The following is a 24,658-nucleotide window of genomic DNA, read 5'->3' on the forward strand; positions in this document are numbered from 1 at the left end:
GCTCGGGAGGCTTGATTGAGAGGGGGCGGCAGCGACAGCAGCAACAGGTGGAAAGCCAGTTCCAAACGTGGGGCCAATCACGGGAGAAGTGACGGTAGACGAAGAGGGTGGTTTCGCGGGATAGGGGTTGTTGCTTGTTGTCGTAGCAGTGGGTGCTGAGGGGGCTGTAGAAGATGTTGTGTGGGTAGTGGCTGGAGGAAAGTAGTGAGCCGCTGGAGCAGAGCAATTCAATATTAGCGATTTTCTCTTTATCTCGTCTTGTTGAACGTGAATGAGCGAGAATTGGTTGGTGGAGAGGTAGATCGGGGTTAAGACTTGTGAGCCCGTTTCTCTTTTTTTTTTTTCTTCTTTCTCTGCCTCTTCTTTGGCGGTTGATTTGATAGGAAAAGGGGATATGATGTGCGATTGAAGGTGAGGTGCAAGTAGACAAGCAAGAGGCAAAGACAAGACGAACACAAAGAAAGAGCGAAGGGGGAGGATTCGGATGGAGTTTCAAGAATTCCAAACACAAGCACGGAGAGAAAACAAGCAGGCTATGGCCTTTGCTTTGCTTTGCTCAGAGGGGAGAGAGGGATCAGGGAAGAAGGGACAAGGAAGCAAAGAACAGGCAAGGGTCAGGGTTGGAGGAAGCAGAATCAGAAGCCAAAGTAGAAGCAGAAAGAGGCTAGCAGAAAAAAGAGGAGGATAGTAGGGGTTTTGGATTTGGTGTTGAGGACTAGAAGGTCAGAGAAATAGAGGGTGGGAAGTGGGCGAAGTCAGGTTTGAGGTGTGCGTGTGCGTGTGCGAGTGCGTGTGTGCTTGAATGATGTTCTTTGAGCACTGTGTGTGCGATTTTTTCTCCGTTTTGCTTCCCGTTTGCTATTTGAGATTGAAAGGGGACGGATTGGGATAGGATGGATAGATGGATCTCTGTCGCCAAACTTGTATGCATGTAGCAAGGCAGAATGAAGCGGTGCAGTAGTGGTGGTGTGAGAGGAGGGCCAGTTGGTTGTTTGGTTGGCTTATGCTTGCTGCTGCTGTGCCTTTGCAAGCTGATGGTGTTGCACGGAGCCCCAAACTCCAAACAAGCCAAACCCAAGCAAACCAAGGCTGGAACAGACGAGACAAACTCAAAATAGATGATGACAAGGAAGAAAATAGATATCGAGAGCTGTGTTCTGGGTTGTGGCCTGCAATTCCCAGGCAGTTGATGCGTGCGGGTGCAGATGTGGGCATGAACCAGCTGGAAGGCCAACCGTAGGCGATGCGTAATTGGCAATCCAAATGCAGGTCAAATCCAAGGAAGAGGGGAGGCAAGCGTTGAGCCACCTTTTAGGGCCTGGAACAAGAGGACGATCGACTGGCGACTAGATTGGGGGGGAGAAGAGGAGAGGAGGGGACTAGGGGAAAAGAATAGAGAAGAGGGTCTGGGAGAAAAAAAAAAAAGGGACAAAAAGCTCACACGGTATCACGACTGCGACGACCTCTCTTTCGGCTGCCTTTCTCTTTTTTTCTTTTTTTTTCCTTCTCTCTAATATTTTTTTCAAGACGATGCAATCATGAAAAAAGACGATGAAGGCGGAGAGAGAGCAAATAGGAAAGAAAAAGAAGTAGAGGAGCACCGGCAAAAAGGGGGGCAAGGCAAGGCAAATGTGAACAAAGAACCTCGGGCACAAAAAAACGAGCCAACGAAACGAAAGAACCAACAAGCCAGCGTACGACGGAAGGCCGGGTCGCTCCCAAATTGTAGCGACCACTGATCAGCCGGCGGCGGCTGGTCGAGACTGTGCAGGATAGGCGCCGGGCTATTGTTTACTACTACTGTGTTGCGATTTATCGCAGTGCCTGGCCTGGTAGCATCCAGCCAAAGGTACCTCTACCTCTGGCTCTGGCGGCCAAAGACTTTCGCCGGCCTGCAACTGTGCCCCTAGTGGCATGGCTAGTGGCCGTTCGTTCTTCACTTGAAAGAAGGAAAAGCCGGGAGCGCCCAAAAAGAGCATTAAGCGACCCAGGGGCACTGAAGAAAGCACTTGCCACAGCAGTGTAGTACATACAGTAGCACTCAGGGACAGTCAGCAGCGAAGGGCTATCATCAGCACTAACACTGCGCAAGCACCAGCAGCACAGCACCACGCAGCAGCCCGACCAAATTCAAGAGCAGGGGTGATTGGGTACTGCGCTTCCTTTGGCCTTAGCTTCGTTTTGGCCTTGAGGAGTCTTGGAGAAAAGGAGAAAAAAAGGAGAAGAGAAGGGAGGGGACGCAGGAAGGGGTGGTGAGAGAAAAAGAAAAAAAGAAAGCGAGCGCTCTATCCCTGCTTCTCGAGAGCGGCAAAACTGGAGCTAGGTTCTAGAAACAGGAATTCACGGGCCAAATGGGAGATGGAAGGCCCTGATCTGCCCTGTCTTGGCCTGTCTTGTCGCCTGAAAGCCCCTTCTGCACTGGCAATGCTTTTGTTTGCGGCACTGGGCCAGAGGATAGAGGATAGAGGGTAGAGGATAAAAATCGCCACGTGCTAGCTTTGCAATTCTCAAGTCCTTTTTTTTTTCCTTCATGCATTCGTGCCATCTGCCTCTGCCGCGAACGAGAGACACATGACATACATAGGAAGCGGGCTTTAAAGGGAGGGCATGGTCACAGAGCAGGCCAGAGCAGGCCAGAGCTAGAGCCACTCTTCCCCTCCTATTGTTCTGTCCTCCTGTCTGCGACAGATGATGCATCCAATGGTTTGAAAAGCCACCCGAAACACCAGAGATAAGGGGCAAGAGGAGCCAAGGAGCAAGAGAAAATTAGGCAACCTGCAAATATCATGACAGCCCGCCAGAAATAGCCTCTGTGACAAACTATGTCTCCGGCACATTCTAGTGACATGGGGGGAGGGGGAGGGGGGGAATGTGCTTTTTTTTTTTTTTCCTTTATTACTGCATGTTTCCCCTTCTTTTTGCTCCTGCGCCCGCCAAATTACGCTACTCATGGCATTTTGGCTTGGGGCTTAAACTTGCTTGCAGCAAGGAGCTGTGTTGCTAAAACATCTTCATATCACGGCCAGGCAGCTTGCCCTCCCAAAATGAAGCGTGAAACAGTGTAGCAGCACCTGGGCCGGTATAAAAGCACATGTCCCACTCAAACAGCTTTGTCTGATAATCTGAACATCTCCTCCCTTTCCTGGCTGTCCTTGGTGCGCTGTCTCATCACCTTCTCAGCCAGCAGCTGTGGCCGGCAGTGCGACCCGACAGAGAGATCTAACGAGACACAGCAAAATGGCAAAAGGAAGAATACACGTCATATTTCCCATATGCATGTATCCGCGAAGGAGCCGTTGGAAGGGATGCTCAAACGGGCATAGGGGAAAAGGAAAGAAAAAAAAGAAAAAAAAAAGAAAAAAAGAAAAGAAAAGAACACATGACGTGACAGGAGGCGAGATGGAACACTGGCTAAAGCAAGCCTACCAGTGGCAAATAATGAGAAAAGGGACGAAATACTGGGCAAGGGATCCGACGCACTCTGCGTGGCTTGTGTGATTGAAATGCTTGGAACGGTGTATTCATGTGACAGAGGTTTATATACGCACCTTGAGATTCGTATCGCATCGCCGCACTTATTCCCCTATACATCTCGGCTGCCTTTTCAAGATCAGAGTTGCGAGAGTCCGCGCCGTGGTCGGAATGCGCCGGCGTGTACGGACGTTGGCCATTGCTTCCGGCAGGCGAGTACAGCGACCCGGAAGCAGACATTGGGAGGGTTAGAGGCGAAGTCGGACCGGATTTGGCGCCATTACTGCTTTTAAAGCCGCCGGCTGAAGAGAGGTCGCCTTTCCCATGGCGAGACAGTAGAGTGCTGTTGCTGTGGAAGCTCGGACCGGCGCCAGCACCAGAAGAAGCAGGAGTTGCTGGCCCGCTTGCATTTCCTCGAGCAGCCTGGCTTGAGCTGTTCTTCCTGCCAGATGCAAAGTCAAACGCGTCGCTATGCGCCGATGCATACTGCGAAATAGGCGAGGCGAAGGCCCCCGCTGTGGTGCTCGCAGACCGCGGGGTGTTGAGAGACGTAGAGCTGAATGCCGACACAAGCGGCTGGTAGTTATCGCCGCCGGCTTTGTGCGGCTGCGTGGCTGTCTGTGTAGACACACGCAGAGGAATTCTCTTTCCACTAGCAGCAGCCCCGGTATTTTTGGGAGTTGCACCGATTTTGGCAGACGGGCTGGAAGGCAGTGTTTCGGGCGCACCGATGGGAGGGCGGCCAGTGGTATTGGCCATGCTGACTGGTGGAGGGCCGCGGTGTCGGTCGGAAAGGTTGTGCGACGTAGAAGAGCGAGGCGACGTCGTGATTGACGTGCGTGGGGAGTAAGCGTGAATTGACTGGGACAGGCTCTGGCCGGCACTTGTGACTACAGCCGTGGCCGCAACTGCAGAAGCTGGTGGTGGTGGTGGTGGTGGAGAGGCGTCGTAATGATCACTGATGCTGCGGGTTGGCGAGGTGAGTTTTGGAGAGAACGTGAAGGGCGAGACGGGGGTTTGCGGTAGAATAAAGACGGAAGTCTTCTCCTCAGAGCTCACGCCGGAAAGAGACGGGTACGAGATGTTTGATTGGTACTGTGTCTGAGACTGGGAAGGACCGTAATGCTGCTGGTGCTGGTGCTGGTGCTGGTGCTGGTGCTGGTGCTGGTGCTGGTGTTGATTCTGATACTGGTGGCGTGAGACGGCCTCGCGGTGGACAGAGTATTTCTCTCTTGTGTCAGCAAGAGAGAGCGGCTTAGGAGCAGGTTTGCGACCCATGGCAGGCGTAGGTAGGGTGGGTGGGCTGTTTAGTTTATAAGTCTAATGTTTGTTTTGCGTGCAAGCATAGCGGGACAAGGGCACTCGGTACACCGCAGCAGGCCAGAGCTCGGCTCACTTCAAGTTGTTAATGCAAGAGCAAGGGAATGGCTGGGCTTGCAGACGAAAGAGGCCAGATGCCTGTTTGATAACGGCACGGATATAGAAAGGATGGAGGGGGAGGGGGGAGTAGAGGGCAAATTGGTGAATGGCAGCGCAGTGGGTTCACTTGCACATGTACAGGTGTTACAGCGCTCAGCGCACCGCTAACTCGGAGCAAAGAAATCAGATGCTGCAATGTTCCTGACTGGTTGGCTGGCTGGCTGGCTGGGGCCTGTTAACAAGGTGTAGCAAGTTTGGGGCCAAAGCTGGGGACCAAGTCGTGGTTCAGGGCTTGCTTGAATTTTATTTTCCGGCTGGGCAACGGACGGCAACCAAGGGAAAAGAAAGATGAGGCAAGGAGGGAGAAAAGAGAGAGAAAATGAGCCTAACAGCTGCACGTTTGCGCTGGTATCTGAATGGTGGTGGTTTGTGATGTGTTCTGCTGTATTGTATTGTATTGTATTGTATTGTAGTGTATTGTATTGTATTGTATTGTATCGTATCGTATCGTACGGAACCGTGTCGTATCGTCTTATTGCGCTGTCAATGCCCGTAAGAATAACGAAGAAGGAGAAGGGAAGTAGAAGAAGAAAACTAGCCAAGATAGCCACAGGGGGAAAAACGACATGACAAGAATCAACTAGCTCATGTCTAGCTAAAATTCCCGTCCCATGCACTCACTGACTGCTCTTCACTTTGATGCATTCTTGGATCCCAGCAAGAGAGACAACAGCAGGGGAAGGAAAGCAGCATTAGTATCAGTATCAGTGGCGTCAGGCCCTATAAACCTTGTGGGCCTAGCGGCTTAGCAGAGACTACTAAAGACTCTCTCTCTCTCTGTAGGCTCCGAGACTGCTCAGAAGGATATCTCAACTAAGCTTAGGAGTCCTGTTCCTGTTCTTCTCATGACCCGCCTCCTCATGTCTCATTATTCTCTTATTTGCATCCAAGGACGGAAGAAGCACGAGTGCAAAGGTCCTTTGATCGTGTGAAACTGAAACCGAGGAAAAAAATAATAATAAAAAAAAGGGGAACGAGAACTTCTCGAACATCGCGTTTCCATAAACATCATGAGGAGCAAATAAGCTCATGCACACCGAAAACGAACGTTGCTGTTTTCTCGTGTCCTGGAAATTGGGACTTACTGGGGTTGGTCCTTTCGTCGGGCTGCTAGGCTTAGATTTATTCTGCTGTGTTTGTCCTCCCCAAAAAGGATACAAGAAACAGCGCCGTCGATCCGAGCCTCTTTCAGCTAGGAAGCCCGGCTTGAGCTGCTTGCTTGAGAGAGGTTTATCGTCGTCATTATCGTCGTGGCTCTTGATGGGAGGCAGAGGCTAGCCTCTCTTTCCTAGGAGAGGGAGGGGCACAAAACTAAGACTCCTCGCCCCTCACGCATGTCAAGTCATAATGTCAAAGTATGCATGTTCCTGAATATCACGTTCTTGTCAACTTCAAACACCACCACCCAAATTACATGGAGGGGCCAGTTTCTGCCTTGCCTCTGGTTTGACCTGTGCCAGTGCTCAAACCCTGACAGGCGAAGCCAGGAAAAGAAGAGAAAAAGAGAAAAAGAGAAAAAGAGAAAAAGAGAAAAAAAAGAGCTTTGACAAATAATATCGCGGGAGGCAAGGAGAAGCCAGCAGGCAGGCAGTTTAAACAACAAATATCCCGCTCACTTATCACACTTATGCTTGGCTGCCGCGTCCACGTCCGCGTCTGCATTTACGTCTGCGTCTTACATTCTCTCTTCTCTCAATTGCCCATACAAGCCAGCGCACAGAGGAATACCTTTCGTGCAGACAGGGTGCACTGGTTTCCCATCTAGAAGCCGAGGCAGAGGAGAACAGACGGCCTTCCTCTCGCCAGCTTCCCATTACAGCCAAAACATACCGAACCAGGCTAGGGGAGGCTTCTTCCGCTCTTTTGTTTGCAATTCCTTCTTCATTTCACTGATCCTCTTTGTATCTTGCTCATTTCTCTCTCCTTCTTTTGGGACCTCTTTTCCCAAGGCCCTTCCCACCATTGCCCAGTGAGGTAATCAGGGTCAAAGCCCAAAGCTCCAAGCTCTCAAGCCCCAAGCCACGGACTCTCAAGGAACATCAAGAACACTTGAGCAGCAACTAAAAGACCAGCCGCGCTTGTGTCGCCGTCCCTGCTTCGGAGAATTTGCTGTTTTGTTCTAGCTCCGCAGCATCTTAGGGTCTGAAGCAAGCCCTTATTTCCCGGCGTAGGCTGTAGCTCACGTGATCACACACCCACCCTCTTTCGGTGGGTTGAGGCCGCCTGCTTTTCTTCTTCACTTGCATTCCATCGCTGGCTATCTGCGCCAGTCTAGCACAGTCTGCAAAAATGTGCTGAGCCAAATCACTCCTACCCTGCCGGCCTGAAAAACTGGACAGCCTCCTCCCCGCTAGCAGCTTAGCATGCAGATAGGCCTTGGCTTGTGTTTTCCGCCCCGGCCCCTGTCTTCGTCCCTTTTCTGTCTTCAATTGCGACGAACCTCCGCTCAAGCGCCGTATTTTACTGCCGTTTCAGTCCTACGAGATAAAATAGACAAATTAGCTGTCCAACCCTTGGCTCTTAGATGGCTAGTCAGGCACCGCTCTATAATGCATCTTCTCCTCTTTGTCCTCTCAACCCCTCTTTCTTGTCTCCTGTCCCCTTATGGCAATCATTCCCAACCAAGAACTCAAGTTACTTAAAAGCTGACAGTTATTGTTGTCGCCGTAAAAAAGCTAGAGGCACCTTGTTTCACGCTTGCCTGTGCGCCCCAACTTACCAGTAATCATTAATCTGTATAATAGGAGAAAAAGAGCCCCCCCCCCCGCATGATATTTACTCGACACCACAAGCCCCCTTGTCTCCGTCTCCCCCTCATCGTGTGCTCTTGTAATCGGCTATGGTCTCTTTTCCTCGTTTGTCTTCTTGCATGGTAAACTTGCTGATCGGCAGTCTTACTGTAGCCTTGTCCCTCGCTCGGCTTTCACTCTGCTGTTCTAGGCCCTGTCTCTCTCCCCCAAGGCCTTGGTCATGCCATAGTCGTTGCTGCGGGCCCTAGATGAGATCAGCACGCATCTGTTCTAGAACAAGAATGCAAATTAAACAAGAAAAAAAATGCTGCCAGCAGGTCAAGCCAGCAAGGAAGTCATCCCCGATGCAGAGTGTTTCATGTATGGACCCCTGTCAAAATACGCTATAAGCCCGTTTCTGTTGTCAGCAGCAAGGACGGCCGCTTCTGGCTCTGGGCCAGTTTCTTTTTGCTTTTCCCCTCCTAGCTTCATCGCAAGGGGCAGGAGAAAGACGAGAGGGAGGAAAAGGCGGCATGAAAGCAAACACCAACGCCCCTCATCTGCATACTTGTATACTTGCATCTCCGAATCTCCTCCAATTCCTCGTGGTGCATAGCCGAGATTCGAGAACGTGATGGTTTTGGACGCCGAGATGCCGTTGTTCTCAGCCTGACATTCTGAAACAAAAAGCCTATCTTGCACACATCTCACAAATCACACAACGCACATCACACATACACACACACACACACACACACACACGGGGGCGCAAATTCTCATCTTGCTCGCTCCTTCTTACTCTCCCAGTCTCTTCACGGACAAATCGGAACTCCATAACTCAAAATTCAAAAGAGCCTCCCCCCCGCCCATCTCCTGTAAGCTCTAATTTGTAAATATCTCACGCCTTAGCTGTCATGGTCATGTCTTGTTTGGAAACCTGTTCCTTGATCGTATGTCTCAGAACTGACCATAGCCTTTTGAATAACCCTGATATCGTAAACCAGACAGCCCTAACCCTAGCATAAACATCGAACGTGGCAAGCCCAGAGGACAATTGAGGGGCGAGCTCCACACATGACCAAACCTAAGTAGTGAAGTCATCTAATTAATTGACTTGCGTTCGATTCTCTAAATTTTGGTTGGACTGGCCATAGACTGAGAACCCTATATTTCCCTACTCACCACAAAAGGCTATTGTGGTTCTCATAACATAAGCTCCGCAACATGGCGTCCCGAGAACAGCAAGCTCTGGCTATTGATGCTCACGTCAAGTACATCCAGAGCTTGGATACCAAAAAGGACGAATATGACTACTGGCTAACTGAGCACCTACGTCTTAACGGTGTCTATTGGGGTCTCACTGCCCTGCATCTGATGAAACGCCCAGATGCTTTGCCGAGGAAAGATACCATCGACTTTGTGCTGTCATGCCAACATGAGAACGGCGGATTTGGCGCTGCCCCAGGTCACGATGCGCACATGCTGTCTACTGTCAGCGCTGTCCAGATTCTCGCCATGATCGATGCTCTGGATGAACTGGATACCTCTGGGCACGGCAAAGACAAAGTTGCAAGATGTGAGTCGTAACATGTAAATAACGTGTTGGTCCTTAAGTGCAAAAATCAACACCCGTGTCCATTGGCCATAGCCACCTGCAACAGTATTTTTCTGCAAGCATACTAACTGCTTGTTGCTCGTACAGTCATCTCAAACCTCCAAAACCGCGAATCAGGCACCTTCGCAGGAGATGAATGGGGCGAGGAAGACACTCGTTTCTTGTACGGTGCCTTTAATGCCCTTTCGCTTCTGGGCCTTCTAGATACCATTGATGTCGACAAGGCTGTCAGCCATATCGCCTCATGTGCAAATTTTGATGGTGGGTACGGAGTGTCGCCTGGGGCCGAGTCGCACTCGGGCCAAGTATTTACGTGCCTGGCTGCGCTATCCATTGCCGGTCGTATGGATTTGGTAGATGGCGACAGGCTGGGCCAATGGTTAAGCGAACGCCAACTCGCAAACGGCGGTTTAAACGGCCGACCAGAAAAGAAAGAGGATGTGTGCTACAGCTGGTGGGTTCTTAGCAGCCTGGCTATGATTGGGAAGACACACTGGATTGATCGTGATAAACTGGCTGCGTTTATTCTGAGTTGCCAGGACTCCGAGAATGGCGGCCTTTCTGATCGGCCAGGCGACATGGTCGACGTTTGGCATACATTGTTTGGAATAACAGGCCTTAGCTTGCTTGGAAGTCCCGAGCTGGAGATGGTTGATCCTGTGTATTGCTTGCCTAAGAGCACCACAGATAGGATTCTGAAAAAGAATACTACATAACATGAACTTTATAAACTAGACAAAAAGATTCATTTCCTCTGTATTAATGCCTAGCCATTTTCTTCTTTTAGCTTGTCTGTTTTGTGATGCGGCTGACGGTGATAGTACTGTGCATTTTCTGGTCACACAACGGCGGTGGCACTCTGTCTGATCGCCTTCTCGTATGAGACAAGCTACAACATGCGACAGTGCCATTCACCGACTCTCGATCGGGGCTTCCTGCGCGTTCTATGTCCTCGGCATCGGAACTGGCCGTTTTTATGCTCGAATTCTACCCTGTGGTGTTAGGTTTGATAAGGAGTGGAGCTTGGTACCTCGCAACTGTGGACCACCACACTGCTTTCGGCAGAGTTCATGCAACATGAAACCCACTAAAGCAAGGGGGAATGCCTATGTTCTAACTTTATTTCAACTACAGTTAGACTTCCGGCCTAAATAGCTGTAATTTGCTACACAGAGGTAGTGCTCAACATAAAGCCTCAATAGCTGAGCAAAGGAATATGAACTCACCCAAGATGAATGCAAAAGGGATAACAGAGGAGCACTTGCATGCTAGGAGGTGAGTCTATGATAGCGTGAAAAAAAGAAAAAAAAAAAACAAAAAACTTTTTGGTTGCGGGTCGTGTGGGTTATCAAAATATGCAAGAACTCCATGGAACCAGAAAGACCCGAGCGCGTTCCAGACTGTGAAGAAAAAAGAAACCTATGACTACGCTTCGATTGGCTGCGTGGACTCGAACAAAAGGAAGTACCTTGATGGAAAGTTGGGACGCGCCATTTGGCTTCGTCGCCCGTCGGAGATCAACCCTTTTGGCCTGTTTTGCAGGTTTTTAGGCGATAGCGTGTCTAATAGCTAGAGGGTTATTGCACTAAGAAGTTTTTGAAAAAGCTCGAACTTCATGTCACTGAAATGTTTGTATAACTGGGGGCTAATCCGATGTTACTTTGCCGAGATGAACTTATAGGGCAGAGGCGGAGCTATACAAAGGCAATTGGAACTGGCCCTTTCTTGTATAGCTAACAGCTGCGAAAAATGAACCCAGATGATCAAGCAGTCACGAAACCGCAGTTGCGCCTGGAGGGATACCGGCGTACAATATGAATGATGGGAGATGCCCTACGCGTAAGAGTACCCACTCGTCGGCCTGAGAGACACGACTTGGGTAGTTTCCTTTCTTTCCAAGTAACATGCGAAATACATCTCCTATCATTCGGCATATAGCGCTGTTGTAGGTACTCTTTTCGTAACTGAGCGTGACGCTACGCCCTCAGCAGCTCTGTAAACTTCCAGCCTAAGGCCACTTTTCCTACGAGGCGCCCTAAAGAGAAGGAGTGATTGAGGTGCTTTCCTCTGTGTATAAAATCTCTTCCTCTCACTGTTGCTCTACTCTTCTTCTCTCTCTTTCCCTCCCTTTTTCTTCACCACGCACATTCACTCCTTGTTTATTACCACTAAACATTCTGTTCTTTGTTCCTTTGTTTGCTTTCTTTCCCTCTTCCGCCTCCTTTCTCTTTTCATACTATCTCATCGTCTTGAGTTGACCCCTCCCTTCATTAACTGTTTCCCATTACGTCGCCTTCTCTTGCTATTTGCAAGCTGTACCTCATTCCCTTTTTGTTATACCGTCGTTGTTGAAAGTCCGTTGTCTGGCGAGACTACGGAAGCTTCTCTTTGCTCTTCTCAACATTAACCATTAATTTTCCAGTGGTTACCTCCGCTTCACAGCTATCAATCATTTTAACTACTAAGGTATGTACCTTCTAGAAGTAAGTATCTATCTTTTGCATGAGCTCCTCTTCGGCCGATCCAAAATGGCTATTGTATGTGTATATCCATATACATACATATATGTATACATGCTGATGACCATGTCATTGTCCACAGAAAACCAACATGTCCTTAACCGATATGAGAAAAGCTTGGGCTATGAGTGTTAAAACTACCGATTCTGCACCTGAAGCCGTGATGTCTGTCTCCGGCTCTAACGATACGGTCAGTCCCGACCAGACTATGGTGGACATGTCTATGCTGAGTAACGAGACTACCCTTGTTGGCTCCCCTGCATGCTCAAACACCCAGAAGCAGTCTGGCAATGAGTTGACTTGCATGGTTTGCAATGTTTCTCCAACTGACAAAGTCCACCTTGATGCCCATCTCAACTCTAAAGCCCACCAGAACGCTGTCAATCAATTGCGTGTTGCTTCAGACAACAACGCCTCGTCTAGGCAAAAGTTGGAAAGCTTTATTGCCTGGTGTGAATACCACCACATTGAACTCCCCAGTCTTGTGCTTGACATGTCCAAGCAAAATCGTAATGTTCGTGGTCGCCGTGACGGCTACCTGAACTCAGCTCACTACGTAACTGTAGGTTGATAAACCTAGTTTACATGCATGGATGCTAATAAATTTGCCTAAAACAGGAACAAGCTCGTCGTTTCACTGCTGCCGATCCCTACCGCGGCATGTACTATGATGGACTCCCTTCCATGTCAGAGGCCTTTAACCCTCACCGTGTCCCACAGTACCTTCAAGGCCCGACTTACTTCCCGCAGATCCAGCCCCACTTGGCCAGTATTCCGCCTGATCAACCGATCGAGTCCATCGAGCGTGATGAGGAGGAGGTCAAGGACGGAGGCTCAGACAATGGCATTGAATACCGCCCTTACGGCCGCCAGCATGTCCCTCACCGCGCTTCAAGCAAAAAGTTCACCATTCATGGTAAATACTCAGCCACAATCGTCAAAGTTAAGCGTGGCTTTAATACATTTGCCGGCGTCAAAGATCGTGAGCCTCCTCAGCTAAAGGGGTTATGCCTTCCCGGCATAGGTATCTGGGATTCGGCTACCCCTTCGCAGCGCCGTTATCGTAACCAGCGCAAGGGAAACGAGGCTGTCAAACGTATTGAGCAGCTGGCAAGCATGGTCAAAACCACCGAAGAAGTTTGGAACCTTGCCATGCAAAAGGAGCGTGAGCGTCATATTTATGATATTCCTTCCAGTCCTAACAGTCCTGTTCTTGCAGTAAGTCAAGGCTGATTTTCGTCAGGTCTGACGAAAACATGTGACTAACTCTATCTTGTAACTAAGCAGCCTATGGCTCGTCCGCCTCCCTGTGTTATGGAACCTGCTGCCTTCCTTTTGTCCGCAATTGATGCTCGTACGAATGCAAAGGAGCCCGGCTCTAATCTTACCCTTGATGGCCATAGTGCGCAGGATGAGTACCGTCCTGAAGATCCTATCTTGAACAAACAGATGCCTATGACGAAGACAGGAGAGGCCGAGTGCCATCAGCCCTCTATAATGACCTCCAAGGAGCAGGAGTCTAGCATTCCTTACAGCAGTCATCAAGGCCTTAACATGTTTAATAGCAACAGTGTCCTTCCGCCTCTCCACCCCTCTCCTGCTAGCCTGGCATACCACACTATCGACCAAAACATGATTAACAAGTATGCCTGCTTTGATGCTTTTGAAAATATGAGTCTGAATATGCTAACACTGCGTTTTTAGTCTGTCGCTTCCCTCTGTATTGTACCAGGTGCCTGGCAACAGTATGCAGGATAGCTCTAAGGAGAAGGAGCCTGAACCTAAGATTTCGTACCATGAGATGTTGCCCTCGTTCTTATACAACCTGGCATCCCTCAAGAACGATGAGAGCTCTCGTTAAACATGCTTTGGCAACTGTACGACCTATGACCTCCCTGTCTGACTTGAATAAACCGCTATGAAGTCCCTAACCCCCGATATTATTCCCTCTTCTTCTTTTTATTGCTCTTTCTTTTTACCTTTCACGTCATTCATTGTATGGCAAACACATAACTACAACGGAAAAAAAAAATAAAACAAAAAAGCCCGTGGGGCTCATTTGTGAGTATTGGTTGTCCTTTTATAGCATTATATGAAGCAAACAAGGAAATGCACTAACTAAGAAACAAGTTACGATCATTTAACGAGCTTCATGAACTTACGGTTGAACTGACTAGGCTATGTTGGCGTTGAAAAAAAAAAAAAAAAAGAAAAAAAGAAAATAAGCAGGGTGCGGGCATTAGCTAAGTGCAATATGTAGGCTTAATTACAAAGGCGGAAAAACATGCTGCAATAATTTGTTTTTAGATGAGATTTCAAATCATGAGACCCGTACAACCATTCCTAAATCTGTGTACTATTTCTAAACAATCTACAGTTCTTCAATGCTGCGCACCAAGTAGTTCAGGGCGTTGTCCTCTTCGCTATTTCTATACTCATCTCCACCGGGGCTATTGACAAGCGCTACTAGGGCTCGAGCAGCTGCAGCCAGATGGCGTTTTCGGATATCTGTCTCAAGCTCAGTGCTCTTGGTCTGGGCAACGGCAAGCACACGCTGTGGAACGCGGGCCAATCTAGCGACGTTTAGGCCGTAAGAGCGATGAGCCATGCCCTCAGCTACCTCATACAAAAAGGTGATTTCCTCCTCTCCGTCTGCGTTTGTGTGTGCTGCAAAGCGCATATGCACGTTCTTGACGGCCGGGCTTAGAGCGTCTGCTACGCGAGCCAAATTCTGGTAGTGTGTGATGAACAACGTCAGGCAGCGGGTGGTGGTGGCTACGTGGTGTAGAACGGCCTGGGCCAGAGCGGCACCGTCGTGAGTGCTAGTGCCCCGGCCGAGTTCGTCAAGGATAACCAAACTACGGGGGCCGGCAGCACGCAGAATACTGGCCGTCTCAGACATCTCGACCATGAAGGTACTTTCACCGGCAAAGAGGTTGTCGCGTGCTCCCATGCGCGTGTATATAGAGTCGAGAAGAGTCAGCGTAGCGGATGTGGCAGGCACAAAAGACCCGATTTGCGCGAGGATAATAAGCAGAGCTACAGCTCGCACAAACGACGATTTGCCGCCCATGTTTGGTCCGGTGATGAGGTGAGTGAGAACAGGCTCGGCGCTGGATGGGGGAGATGTGGCCCCGAGCGCCGTATTGAAGGGTATGTAGCCCGTGGGGAGAGTGTGGTGGGCAATGGGGTGGCAGCCATTTTGAATGTGCACGCTGGGCGAGTCAGAAGGGGGCAATAGTGTGGCCCGCACATACCCTGACTGGGCAGCCACCTTAGAAAGAGAAAGTAAACAATCGAGCGAGGCTAATGAGGTGACAACATCTCGGTAGATCTGGTAAAAGGTGGCGATTTCCGCCAGGAGGTCCTTGAACGCATCGTTGCAGGCGGCAGCTAGAGCTTCCTTGTGGCGATCGCGTTCGCTGATTAAGCGAATAACTTGGGGAGTGTGGAAGCGGGCGACCTTTTTTGTGCCGCTGATCTTGATCCATGATGCTGGCACGCGACTGACTTCTGAGTTGGCCACCTCAACGAGATACTCAATTCCCGAAACCGTGACAAAATTGATGGGGTTTTTGGAGCGCAGGGCACTGGCTATGGAGTCTTTTTGCTCTGCAAGCCCTGCTTCGACACTCACAATTCCGCACTGGTGTTCTTGCATGCGATTCGTGTGCTCTTCTTCGCGTAGAAAATTAAGCATGTCATCCTCTAGAGCTGCCTTGAGGTTGATTTTGTCTAGAAACATTGTCACGCTATCCCGAATCCCTGAGAAAGACAAAACGGCTTTGCGCAGCAGAGGGGACGTGTACCCAGTTTGCTCGGGTGAGGCTATGGATTCATACTCCATGCTAATGCGTTGGAGAGTTTGTAACAAGGCCAGAAGCTCCTTGGGTTTGCATTTCCCATAGTACAGGCGGATTAAGCTCCGCTCGAGATCTATCCGGGTTGCAAAAAGCAATGACTCGAGCTGGACCAGATGTGGCAAGCCTCGGCTTTTAAAAAGCTCCTCCACAGCATCCGTCCTCTCTATTAGTGCCTCATAATCCAGCAACGGGCGCCCAATCCATTTGCGCAACAACCTTCTTCCAAAGCGGGTCATGGTCTTGTCAAGCGCCCACATGAGACTGCCCTGTTCTTTATTATCGGTGGCATTGCGGTATATCTCAAGACTCTCCAAGGTTGTGCCATTCAATAACATGTGTGTGCGCTGGGAAAAAGGAGTGAAGTTCTTGGTTAGATCGAATACGTGCTCTAGGCCATATTCTGTCAAATGCGTGATCATGGCCGATAAGCACACTTTTATGGGTGGAGGTAGGCGCAGCACAGCATTAAGTAGGTTTTGCAAAGTTCCGTCGGTGGAATTAGCCTGGGCTTTGTCGGCATAGAACTGCGTTACGTGAGATGAAGCTGTTGAGACCAAGGTTTCGGGCTTGCTGTCTGTCGAAACACGCTCGATGCGAGTCTGATCACCAAACACATTGCTGTCAGTGCCTGATAGATGCTGAAGTAGCTTCTCCGTTGCCTTGGTCATGTGGCCCACAAGCAAGAACTCGCAGGGCGAAATGTGCAAAAGTCGAGTTTCAATTTCGCTGCGCATGAAGCCATCTTCAAATGCGTCATAGATGATATCACCAGTACTAGGCTGGACGGCAATCATGCCCACATTTGCTTTTTCATCTGCACCAAGAGATCCTTTTACCGGAGTCTCAAAAAGACAGAGCAGATATCCACCGGCGGTGCCTCCAAAGTTTGTGGTGCTTGAACTTCGGACATCGTCCTCATCAATATCCTCAACACAGGTGCCTTTGGTGTAGAGGTTGGTCAATCTGCGTTCAAACGGAGCATTCCGGTTATCGCCAGATTTCTTGAGAGCAGCAGTCTCAACCTGACGCACCAAGCCGACCTTATACCCTGCATTGATCAGCCGCTTCAAGTGTACATTGACACGAAAAACAGGAATGCTAGCCTTTGCAAATTTGTTGCGATCGATATGGGCTTCAGAGGGGTCTAAAAGCAGAAGGAGGGAGATGTTAGTCTCTAGAAGTTTTACACGAGAGATGGGAAACAAAATGAAGATGAAGATGGAAAAAAAGATCTTACCGTCATCATAGCGTAGTCTACCAGAAATACACATGAGGCCAAGGGCCTTGGATGCTGTTCTGGCGTCCTCACCGAAGAATTGGAACCTGTAACCAACCTCTACCAAGAGAATTGCATCCATGTGTTTGCGCTTGATCTCTAGGTACTGCTGAAGCATAGGCGTGAGCTTCTTCGAGGCTGGCCCTTTTTTAGCAGCGCCCTTTTTGCCCGGGCGTTCATCTTCTTCTTCTGCTTCCTCTTCATCCTCACCCTCGTCGCCGCCATTGTTTTCCGGTGTTTCGAGACTCCTCCAACCCCAGCCTCGGCCTCGGCCTAGAGCGACAGTACTATTTGGATTGCCTAACTTTTTTACGTATTTCTCATGCCTAGCTATCCGCTCCTCGCACTCTTCTGGTGTCATAGAGCTGAAATATACATCATGATTGGAATTAGAAGCAAAGTACTCTGGTCGCGGTCCTAGGGAAGGGGGGCCTTCTGCTCCGGAACATGTGCCTGCTGGCGTGGGCAAGAACGCATTTTCGGCCTCAGGTAACGGTTCTGGCCCTATTGTTTGAGCATCTTCGTTCTCGTTTTTCTTGTCGTCATCATCGTCGTCGGTTATGGTCCGGGCTATGACGCTCGAGCCACCCGTCTTTTTCGGTTTCTTGACCGGCTTGTCGGGACTGCCATTGCCATTATGACTTATTTCTGAGCGATGGCGTTTGCGCACAGGCAGACAGGGAGATGATGGGATGTTGGAGGCGGCGGGAGCATCCTGGGAAGAAGGAGCTGGTTGAGCATTAGCATTGGAGCTGCTCTTGGGGGAGAAGAAGCTTGTAAGCGACTGTTGCTTGGACGCCCGCTGTTTATTGGATTTTGAGGGCGTTGGGGCCATTGCAAAAGGGACAGTATAGGTCTACCCTAATAGTAAAAAGATAGATACGGCCAAGATTGATTGGAAGGAATAATAAAGAAGACCTGATAGTACAGCATACGCTATAGAGCCTACGATGAGACTTGCTTTAAGTCATGCCTGGAATGGCAGGTGCGCGACAGCAACGCGTAGAGTTGGTTGTCCATGTTTGTAACCCTGAAGAAGAGGGCTTCAAACCCTGATCTCACCTTAGCCCTTTTCAATATTAACCCTAGTACCCAGTCCCACCCCACACCTAACTTCGTGCTCTCAGGATCGTCGTTGGCCTAAGCTTTACAGTCATGCCATTATTGCCTGTTGCAATGTTGCAGCAATGCGACTTAATATCAATAGCTTGCAGATTTCCGATGAGATCATTGTATCTCGTGTTTGAATCTGCCCACTTTTTGCTTCCTCTGTACAGGCCTAAATGAGAAACCTGGCGTTTTCATTTCTATAAGACAAGCGGCCTGCACTCAATCTGGATGAGATATTCAGAAATTATTGACTTGAGCCACTATCACTGTCTACCCGAATTATTCCATTTGCATCTGAGCTTTGCCTTACAATCAATTCTTTTGCTATGACCAAGTCTGTCTGTATTATTGGTAAGCCTCCCAAGTTCACGTCTGCTGCTGCTCGTGTGTTATAACTCCAGTGCTAACAATGAATCAGGAGCCGGACCTTCAGGTCTTGTTGCTGCCAAGACGCTGCTGCACAATGCCCCTAAAAGCACCTTCGAGGTGACTATCTTTGACTCTAAATCACGTGTTGCTGGTCTTTGGCCCACCTCGCGCTCTGATTTCGATGGCGTCGTTCACCCGCTCATGAGCACGAACATTAGCAAACATATGCAAGTCTTTAGTGATCTGGCCTGGCATCCTGACACACCGGAGTTCCCTCGTGCATGGATGGTTGGCCGTTACTTGCAGCGCTATGTCGCCAAATATACCGGTGCATTCATCAAGCTTGGCCATCGTGTTATTCGTACTGAGCTAAATGCTAACCGAACATGGAATGTGACTGTGCGCGAGGTTGAGAACGGTGTTGAAACAGCCCTGACCTTTGATCACATAATTGTTGCCTCTGGGTTCTTTGGGACACCGCGGGTTCCATCAGACATCCCGCCCAGCCCTTCTGTGCCAGTGATTCACAGCACCAAATATCGTGATCTGAATAGCCTTCTGGGCACCTTGGCGCCACGCCAGGGCAAGATTGTTGTGGTTGGTGGCCAGCTCTCTGGTGTAGAGACTGCAGCGACAATTGCCATGCACATTTCTAGCATGAAGAACCTCCCTGGGCATACGCCAGTGCCTACTGACTTGTCAGTCCATCACCTTGTTCAACGGCCGACCTGGATCTTCCCGCCCTATCTTCCTGCACAGCCTCGCTCGCCAGAGTCCTCGTCTACTACCACACCAGCCTCGCCGTTTGTGCCTATGGATCTTGTATTTGGTAATAGAAACATGCGGGCTGAAAATTTAACCAACACGCAAGGACACATCACTCCCGAGGCAGCAGCACGAATCACGAATCTCTACCAGTCCTACCTAGGCGACCAAGGTCTCACAAGTGAAGCTCTCAAAATCCCTAGCGAGGCCCGCAGCAACCCACCCCAACTTGCTATTAGTGGTTTTTATTCAGGATTTGTCCGCGCTGGCCAAATTGACATTTCAACCGGCTATTTCAACGGCTTGGATGGCACAACGGTGACACTTTCTACTGGCGAGACTATCACAAATGTCGCTGCCGTCGTTTTTGCCACCGGTTTTGATGCAGCTGCCAACATTTCTTTGCTACCCGAGGCTGTGTTGAAGGCCATCTCGTATAAGCCTGAGAATCGCAACATGCCTGTTGCATTGGGCTTCCATGGTGTGCATCACCCAGATTTCGAGACTCTCGGATTTGTCGGGTTTTACCGTTCTCCGTATTGGTCTGTGATGGAAATGCAGGCACGCGTTCTCGCTGCTCTGTGGTCACCCAGTAATTCGAGGCCAGCTTCATTGCTAGAAGCACTCAAGAACGATGTTTCTCTAGCCCAGGCACAGGCCCTCCAGTCTGACCCCCGGTGCTCGCAGTTTCCCATGGGCGATGCAATGTACATTACGGCCCAATATGCTTCTGCTCTTGGACTGTCTTTACATGACCCCGTTGGGCCTTGTTTATCGGTTGCTGGTTACTTGGATAAGTCAATGGATATCATGGTGCCATCACGGTACATCTCGGCCTACGCATCTAAGGATTCCATCGATGAGAATAAGGCTGCCTTAGAGCAGGCATACAGTGATGTTCGCAGTGCTCTTAGTGGGACTAAAAATATCGCTGGTGCTGTATTCCGCGACTTGCTTGGCACCTGGAAACTAGAACGTTCGCTTGATAGCAAGAGCCCGTCATACCCTAGTGGCCAATTCAACGGCACCGCGACATTTAGTATACGGGCTGGTACGTCCCATGGCTTGAAACTCACGCAGAGCATCGATGAGCTTACCGAGAGCAAGGATGAAGCCCATGATGAACTGACGGCACAGAGTCGATTGGACTTTATTACCGAGTATGTGTATTACGAGACTGGCACGTTTACTGCTAGCAATGGGCTTGAGTTCCAGGCTTCGCGACACTACATCTGGCGCTATGACGAAGTCGACGATGCATTAAGTGTGTGGTTTGCCTCGACCAAGGACAGTCTTGAAGTCGACTATCTCTTCCACAATGTCAAGTTTCAGCCGCTTGTCGACAAGGAAACAGGCCTGACGAGCTCTAAGTGGAGAGCTAATGCAGGACATCTTTGCATTGATGACTTTTACAGCGCTGAGTATGAGTTTAACTTCAATGGTGTCAATCTGCACGATTGGTGTCTGGCGTATGGAGTAAAGGGCCCTAACAAGGACTACCGCCTGGCAGCTAGTTACACTCGCATTTAAAGGTTGTTTTCCTATGAGTGGATGTGCATATATGTGTAGACAAATATGTGTGTTGCTGCAAGACATGCTACACTTTTTAGAGGTCCATGAAGACTATTAGGCTTATACGGCCTGGAATTAAATTAACTAAAATAATAAATAGATGTTCCTTTTTATTGCGGCATTACTGTTATTTCATTGGCCCGCTATCTCACCTACAAGCGCTATTGTTACGGCTTCGAGAAGATTTGCACTTCTACTAGAGCTACAAGTCGCGAGTTGCTCGGCGTTTGCTGGCGCCCATGTTCATCACTTCACTCGCCCGATTCCGCACTCCATCTATCATAGCTTTGAAGATGCCCTGTCTCTTAGCTGGACCCATTCCAGTCGGGATGCCAAGGCCGTTGTTTGTGTTGTTGTCGGTACTGGCACCAGGGCTGGTTGTGATATGACTACTCGTAGTCATTGTTGGTAGGACATGGTCGTTTGCTGACAGGCTAATGAAGAGGCAGAATGGTACGAGCCAGATGATAATGCCAAAGAATGAGGCTATTTGTGGAAAGGTTGGTAGGGTGGGCTGGTCGTACATGGAGCCGGTAGCAAGGTGCTTCTTGAGATAGATTTCTTGGAAATTCGAGAAATAACGGAACCATAGAAAATGGTTTGTCAAAACAAGTACTAGATGGAACATAAAGATTAGAAATCTATCATTTATGCTAGAAACGAGCGCATCTTCCGTGTCGGAGGAATGAAGATAACTCACCAATGGAGGCCAGAAATGTCGGGTTCGTCATATTCACGAAGGGGAATTTCTTCAGGTTTCCATAGTAAACGAGATGCGATCCGATTGTCAAGAGAGACAGATTAATAGGGAAACCATCAAAGAGCATCAGCAACACTTGCAATCCCATAACGCCGAATATTAATCTACTGATTATGCGTTTCGTGACGACAGTGTGTTCTTCGATAAGCTCCGAGATATAGTACAAACCGGTTGCTATAAGGGCGACCAGGAATTAGCTTCAGCTAGAGAAAAGAGAGAGCTATGGATACCCATCATGCTGTGCTCAAAACTGGTCTGTCGCGACATGGGCAACAAGATGACGGCTGCGACTTATGGACATACCAATAGCAATAGTAAGGAAGACAAAAGCCAGAATCGAGCCGATATACCCAACCAATGGGAAAATCCACATGTTGACTAGCCAGATCTATGTGATGAGTGTGAAATGGGACGTTGATTGGATTGCGAAGGAATTATGGCCAGGACTAAGGGAGACCGCCGCAGATGGAGTAGGCGAGAAAGAAGCCAAGGTCGAGGCTGGGGCGATGCTCAAGGAGTCAAGAAACAGATAGAGATTAGGATGCGGAAAGTGTAGATAGAAGCAAAAGACTGCGGGATGATGATTAGAAAAAAGAGGTTGAGAAATTCAAATCGCGTCAAATGTTGCTCTTCTGTAGAAGAAACTCGTGGAACTGATTGGAATGGAGGAGGACAAGCAGAGGAAGGTACAAACATCATATTGGCGAAGCTTAGGTGGAAGCTTCGTGTGGATGGATCACTCTACACTGGAGCTTTAGCTCTAAGGTAGTCCACATTAATGTCAGAAGTAGCTTTACTTTGGATGAGGGGCAGTTTGTTACCTGCTGCCATTGTCCTAGTACATTACAGGGGAGGGGAATTTACACGTTATCTTCAGCTCAATACGCTTGTGTATGTTTGGAGATGGTAGAAGATTACTAGTAGCCGAATTATGATGTGAGGTCCTTTCAGCCATGCCCGCCCTCTGTTGCGCAGCGACTTGCTCTTGTTTGTCTCTGAAGCCGTGAAACCCTAGCAGCCTTGCTGACGCCATACCCTGATAGGTTAGTCGTCCTTATCGATAAAAGAAGATCCTCTATCAAATTGGTACAGCAATTGATGGGCCCCACCTAAAAAATTACCACCGCCTGGGAAGTTTGCCGTTATCGATAAGCCTGGCAATGGAAAGAAGACTCGACCCGGCTCATGTATCGATGACGATAGGCGGAGGTTGATCTAAAACCTTTGGCTTTTATTCTAAGAAGAAAGATATTCCTCCCTTTACTACTTGGCGCTTATAATAGCCTATCACTGCAAGAATCACGCACTTTTTTTTCGCCATGTCTAGACCCGAGGACTCTCTGTAAGAATGCCCTTGCACATTTATGATGTGCTGCCATGCTGAGGCTTCACTCTCACGACTCAACCACTTCCCCCAGAGCGGAATTATGATGGTTGATTAATCTCTGACGTGAGAGCCGCTTACTGACTTCAGCCTATAGTGCGGCCGATATCCACTACGATGACGTCGAGGCACGCAAATACACCACTAACTCGCGTATCCAGAACATTCAAGCCTCCATGACTCGCCGTGCTCTGGAGCTTCTCGATCTCAAAACCCCGTCACTTATCCTTGATGTAGGCTGTGGCAGTGGTCTTTCCGGCGAAATTCTTTCGGCCGAAGGCCCTGAGGAGGGTGGCCCACACACTTGGATTGGCATGGATCTGTCTCCAAGTATGCTTGATATTGCACTACAACGAGACGTTGAAGGCGATTTGATTCTCGCTGATATCGGCCAGGGTGTTCCATTTCGAGCGGGTTCTTTTGATGCTGCCATCAGCATCTCCGCCATCCAGTGGCTGTGTGCCGCCGAGAGCAGCGATACCTCGCCTGAGGGTCGCCTGACTCGCTTCTTCAACACCCTATACGCCTCTATCCGCCGCGGTGGGCGTGCTGTCTGCCAATTCTACCCTAAGAATGACGTGCAGCGCTCCATGATTACCCAGGCCGCGGTGCGTGCCGGCTTTGGTGCTGGTATTCTTGAAGACGACCCAGGCACCAAGAACGTAAAGCTATATCTTGTGCTCACGGTTGGCTCAACAGCCACGCAAGATGTGGGTGGCGACATTACGGGAATTGTTAAGGATATGGATGGTGTCCAGGTGCTCGATCCTCGCAAGGTCGGGGCTAACAAGAAACTGGGCGAAGCCAAGAAGGGCAGCAAGGCATGGATTGTCAAGCGCAAGGAACGGCTGGAGCGCAAGGGCCGTGTTGTCAAGGCTACAACCAAGTATACAGGTCGGACTCGCCGCCCCAAGTTCTAGTCTACATTGCTGAACTTGTTGTGGAGTTAGGCCCGGATGCCGTTGTAGTTTTGCTTTCATGTTTATTAGCAGTGATTTCTGGATGTTTTTGTTGTTTTCATGTTTTTGTTTCTTTGTATCGGGGTTTGGGCACATGAAAAAAATGAAGTTGTTTGTAAGGAAGGGAGAAGCATCCAAATTGGCCGGGCTGAGGTCGCTTCTCCCAATACGGTGTTTTTGGTCTAGATCATGAGAATTCGTCTTCTTTGCACCAAGGGTATGTCCTGGGTTTTATATCTAACGTCTTTACGATTTTCATACGCTAAAAATTTACAAATTCTCTTTTTTTGCTGTGGTGACTCGATCACTCATGTTGTTGACACTACCGTAGCTAACCAGTGGGTATCTCTAGCTAAGTCCTTTATATTAATCTTCCAAGCCTATTGAATTTATCACATATAAATTTATGTTTTCAGTCTGAGTATGTGAACCCAGAAAACGAAGCAAAAAAGCAGATAGGAGAGGAGGGAAAGAACTTTGAGTCATATGAAGTAGTAATGTGAAAACAAAACCAAGACAAAAAGAACGAACAAAGAGAAAGGGAAAAAGGAGAGAGAGAGAAAACAAGCCCGCTGTACTGCCATGAATCGATAAACGAGAAAGAATTCAAAATGGAGCAAAACGCCGAAGAGGGTGTTCTCGTGAGAGATCGAAAAACAGCTCTGAGTCCTGGTGAACAGAAAGGAAGAGAAAAAAAAACACTGCAAGCAAAGAAAACAAAGAGAAAGAAAAGAAGAATAGCAGAAGCAAAAGAATGTTTAGACAAAAATCCCAAAAAAAACAATCA

General features: G+C 49.1%; 6 protein-coding genes across 6 annotated transcripts; 4 read left to right on the forward strand and 2 right to left on the reverse strand.

Moving 5' to 3' along the window:
- Positions 1-3,100: 3,100 nt before the first annotated feature.
- Positions 3,101-4,749, reverse strand: HOO65_080461 (uncharacterized protein; the record flags this gene model as incomplete). The annotated part of the gene is made up of 2 exons (XM_071004241.1): positions 3,101-3,219; positions 3,549-4,749. 2 exons carry the CDS (start codon positions 4,747-4,749, stop codon positions 3,101-3,103), a joined length of 1,320 nt encoding a protein of 439 aa, XP_070856691.1.
- A 4,154-nt stretch (positions 4,750-8,903) lies between these two features.
- HOO65_080462 (geranylgeranyl transferase type-2 subunit beta) lies at positions 8,904-10,010 on the forward strand (the record flags this gene model as incomplete). Its single annotated transcript, XM_071004333.1, has 2 exons — positions 8,904-9,255; positions 9,382-10,010. 2 exons carry the CDS (start codon positions 8,904-8,906, stop codon positions 10,008-10,010), a joined length of 981 nt encoding a protein of 326 aa, XP_070856692.1.
- Positions 10,011-11,904: 1,894 nt separating this feature from the next.
- On the forward strand, positions 11,905-13,674 carry HOO65_080463 (uncharacterized protein; the record flags this gene model as incomplete). Its single annotated transcript, XM_071004233.1, has 4 exons — positions 11,905-12,375; positions 12,432-13,031; positions 13,098-13,456; positions 13,518-13,674. 4 exons carry the CDS (start codon positions 11,905-11,907, stop codon positions 13,672-13,674), a joined length of 1,587 nt encoding a protein of 528 aa, XP_070856693.1.
- A 510-nt stretch (positions 13,675-14,184) lies between these two features.
- Positions 14,185-17,787, reverse strand: HOO65_080464 (DNA mismatch repair protein MSH3; the record flags this gene model as incomplete). Its single annotated transcript, XM_071001566.1, has 1 exon — positions 14,185-17,787. One exon carries the CDS (start codon positions 17,785-17,787, stop codon positions 14,185-14,187), a length of 3,603 nt encoding a protein of 1,200 aa, XP_070856694.1.
- Positions 17,788-18,388: 601 nt separating this feature from the next.
- Positions 18,389-20,726, forward strand: HOO65_080465 (pyridine nucleotide-disulfide; the record flags this gene model as incomplete). Its single annotated transcript, XM_071004173.1, has 2 exons — positions 18,389-18,413; positions 18,481-20,726. 2 exons carry the CDS (start codon positions 18,389-18,391, stop codon positions 20,724-20,726), a joined length of 2,271 nt encoding a protein of 756 aa, XP_070856695.1.
- Positions 20,727-22,847: 2,121 nt separating this feature from the next.
- Positions 22,848-23,832, forward strand: HOO65_080466 (18S rRNA (guanine(1575)-N(7))-methyltransferase; the record flags this gene model as incomplete). Its single annotated transcript, XM_071004350.1, has 2 exons — positions 22,848-22,870; positions 23,010-23,832. The coding sequence occupies 2 exons, from the start codon at positions 22,848-22,850 to the stop codon at positions 23,830-23,832; spliced, it is 846 nt and encodes a 281-aa protein (XP_070856696.1).
- Positions 23,833-24,658: the final 826 nt, after the last annotated feature.

The sequence above is a fragment of the Ceratocystis lukuohia genome, assembly GCF_044167205.1.
Source record: "Ceratocystis lukuohia strain C4212 chromosome Unknown Supercontig8_pilon, whole genome shotgun sequence".
Taxonomy (NCBI): Eukaryota; Fungi; Ascomycota; class Sordariomycetes; order Microascales; family Ceratocystidaceae; genus Ceratocystis; species Ceratocystis lukuohia.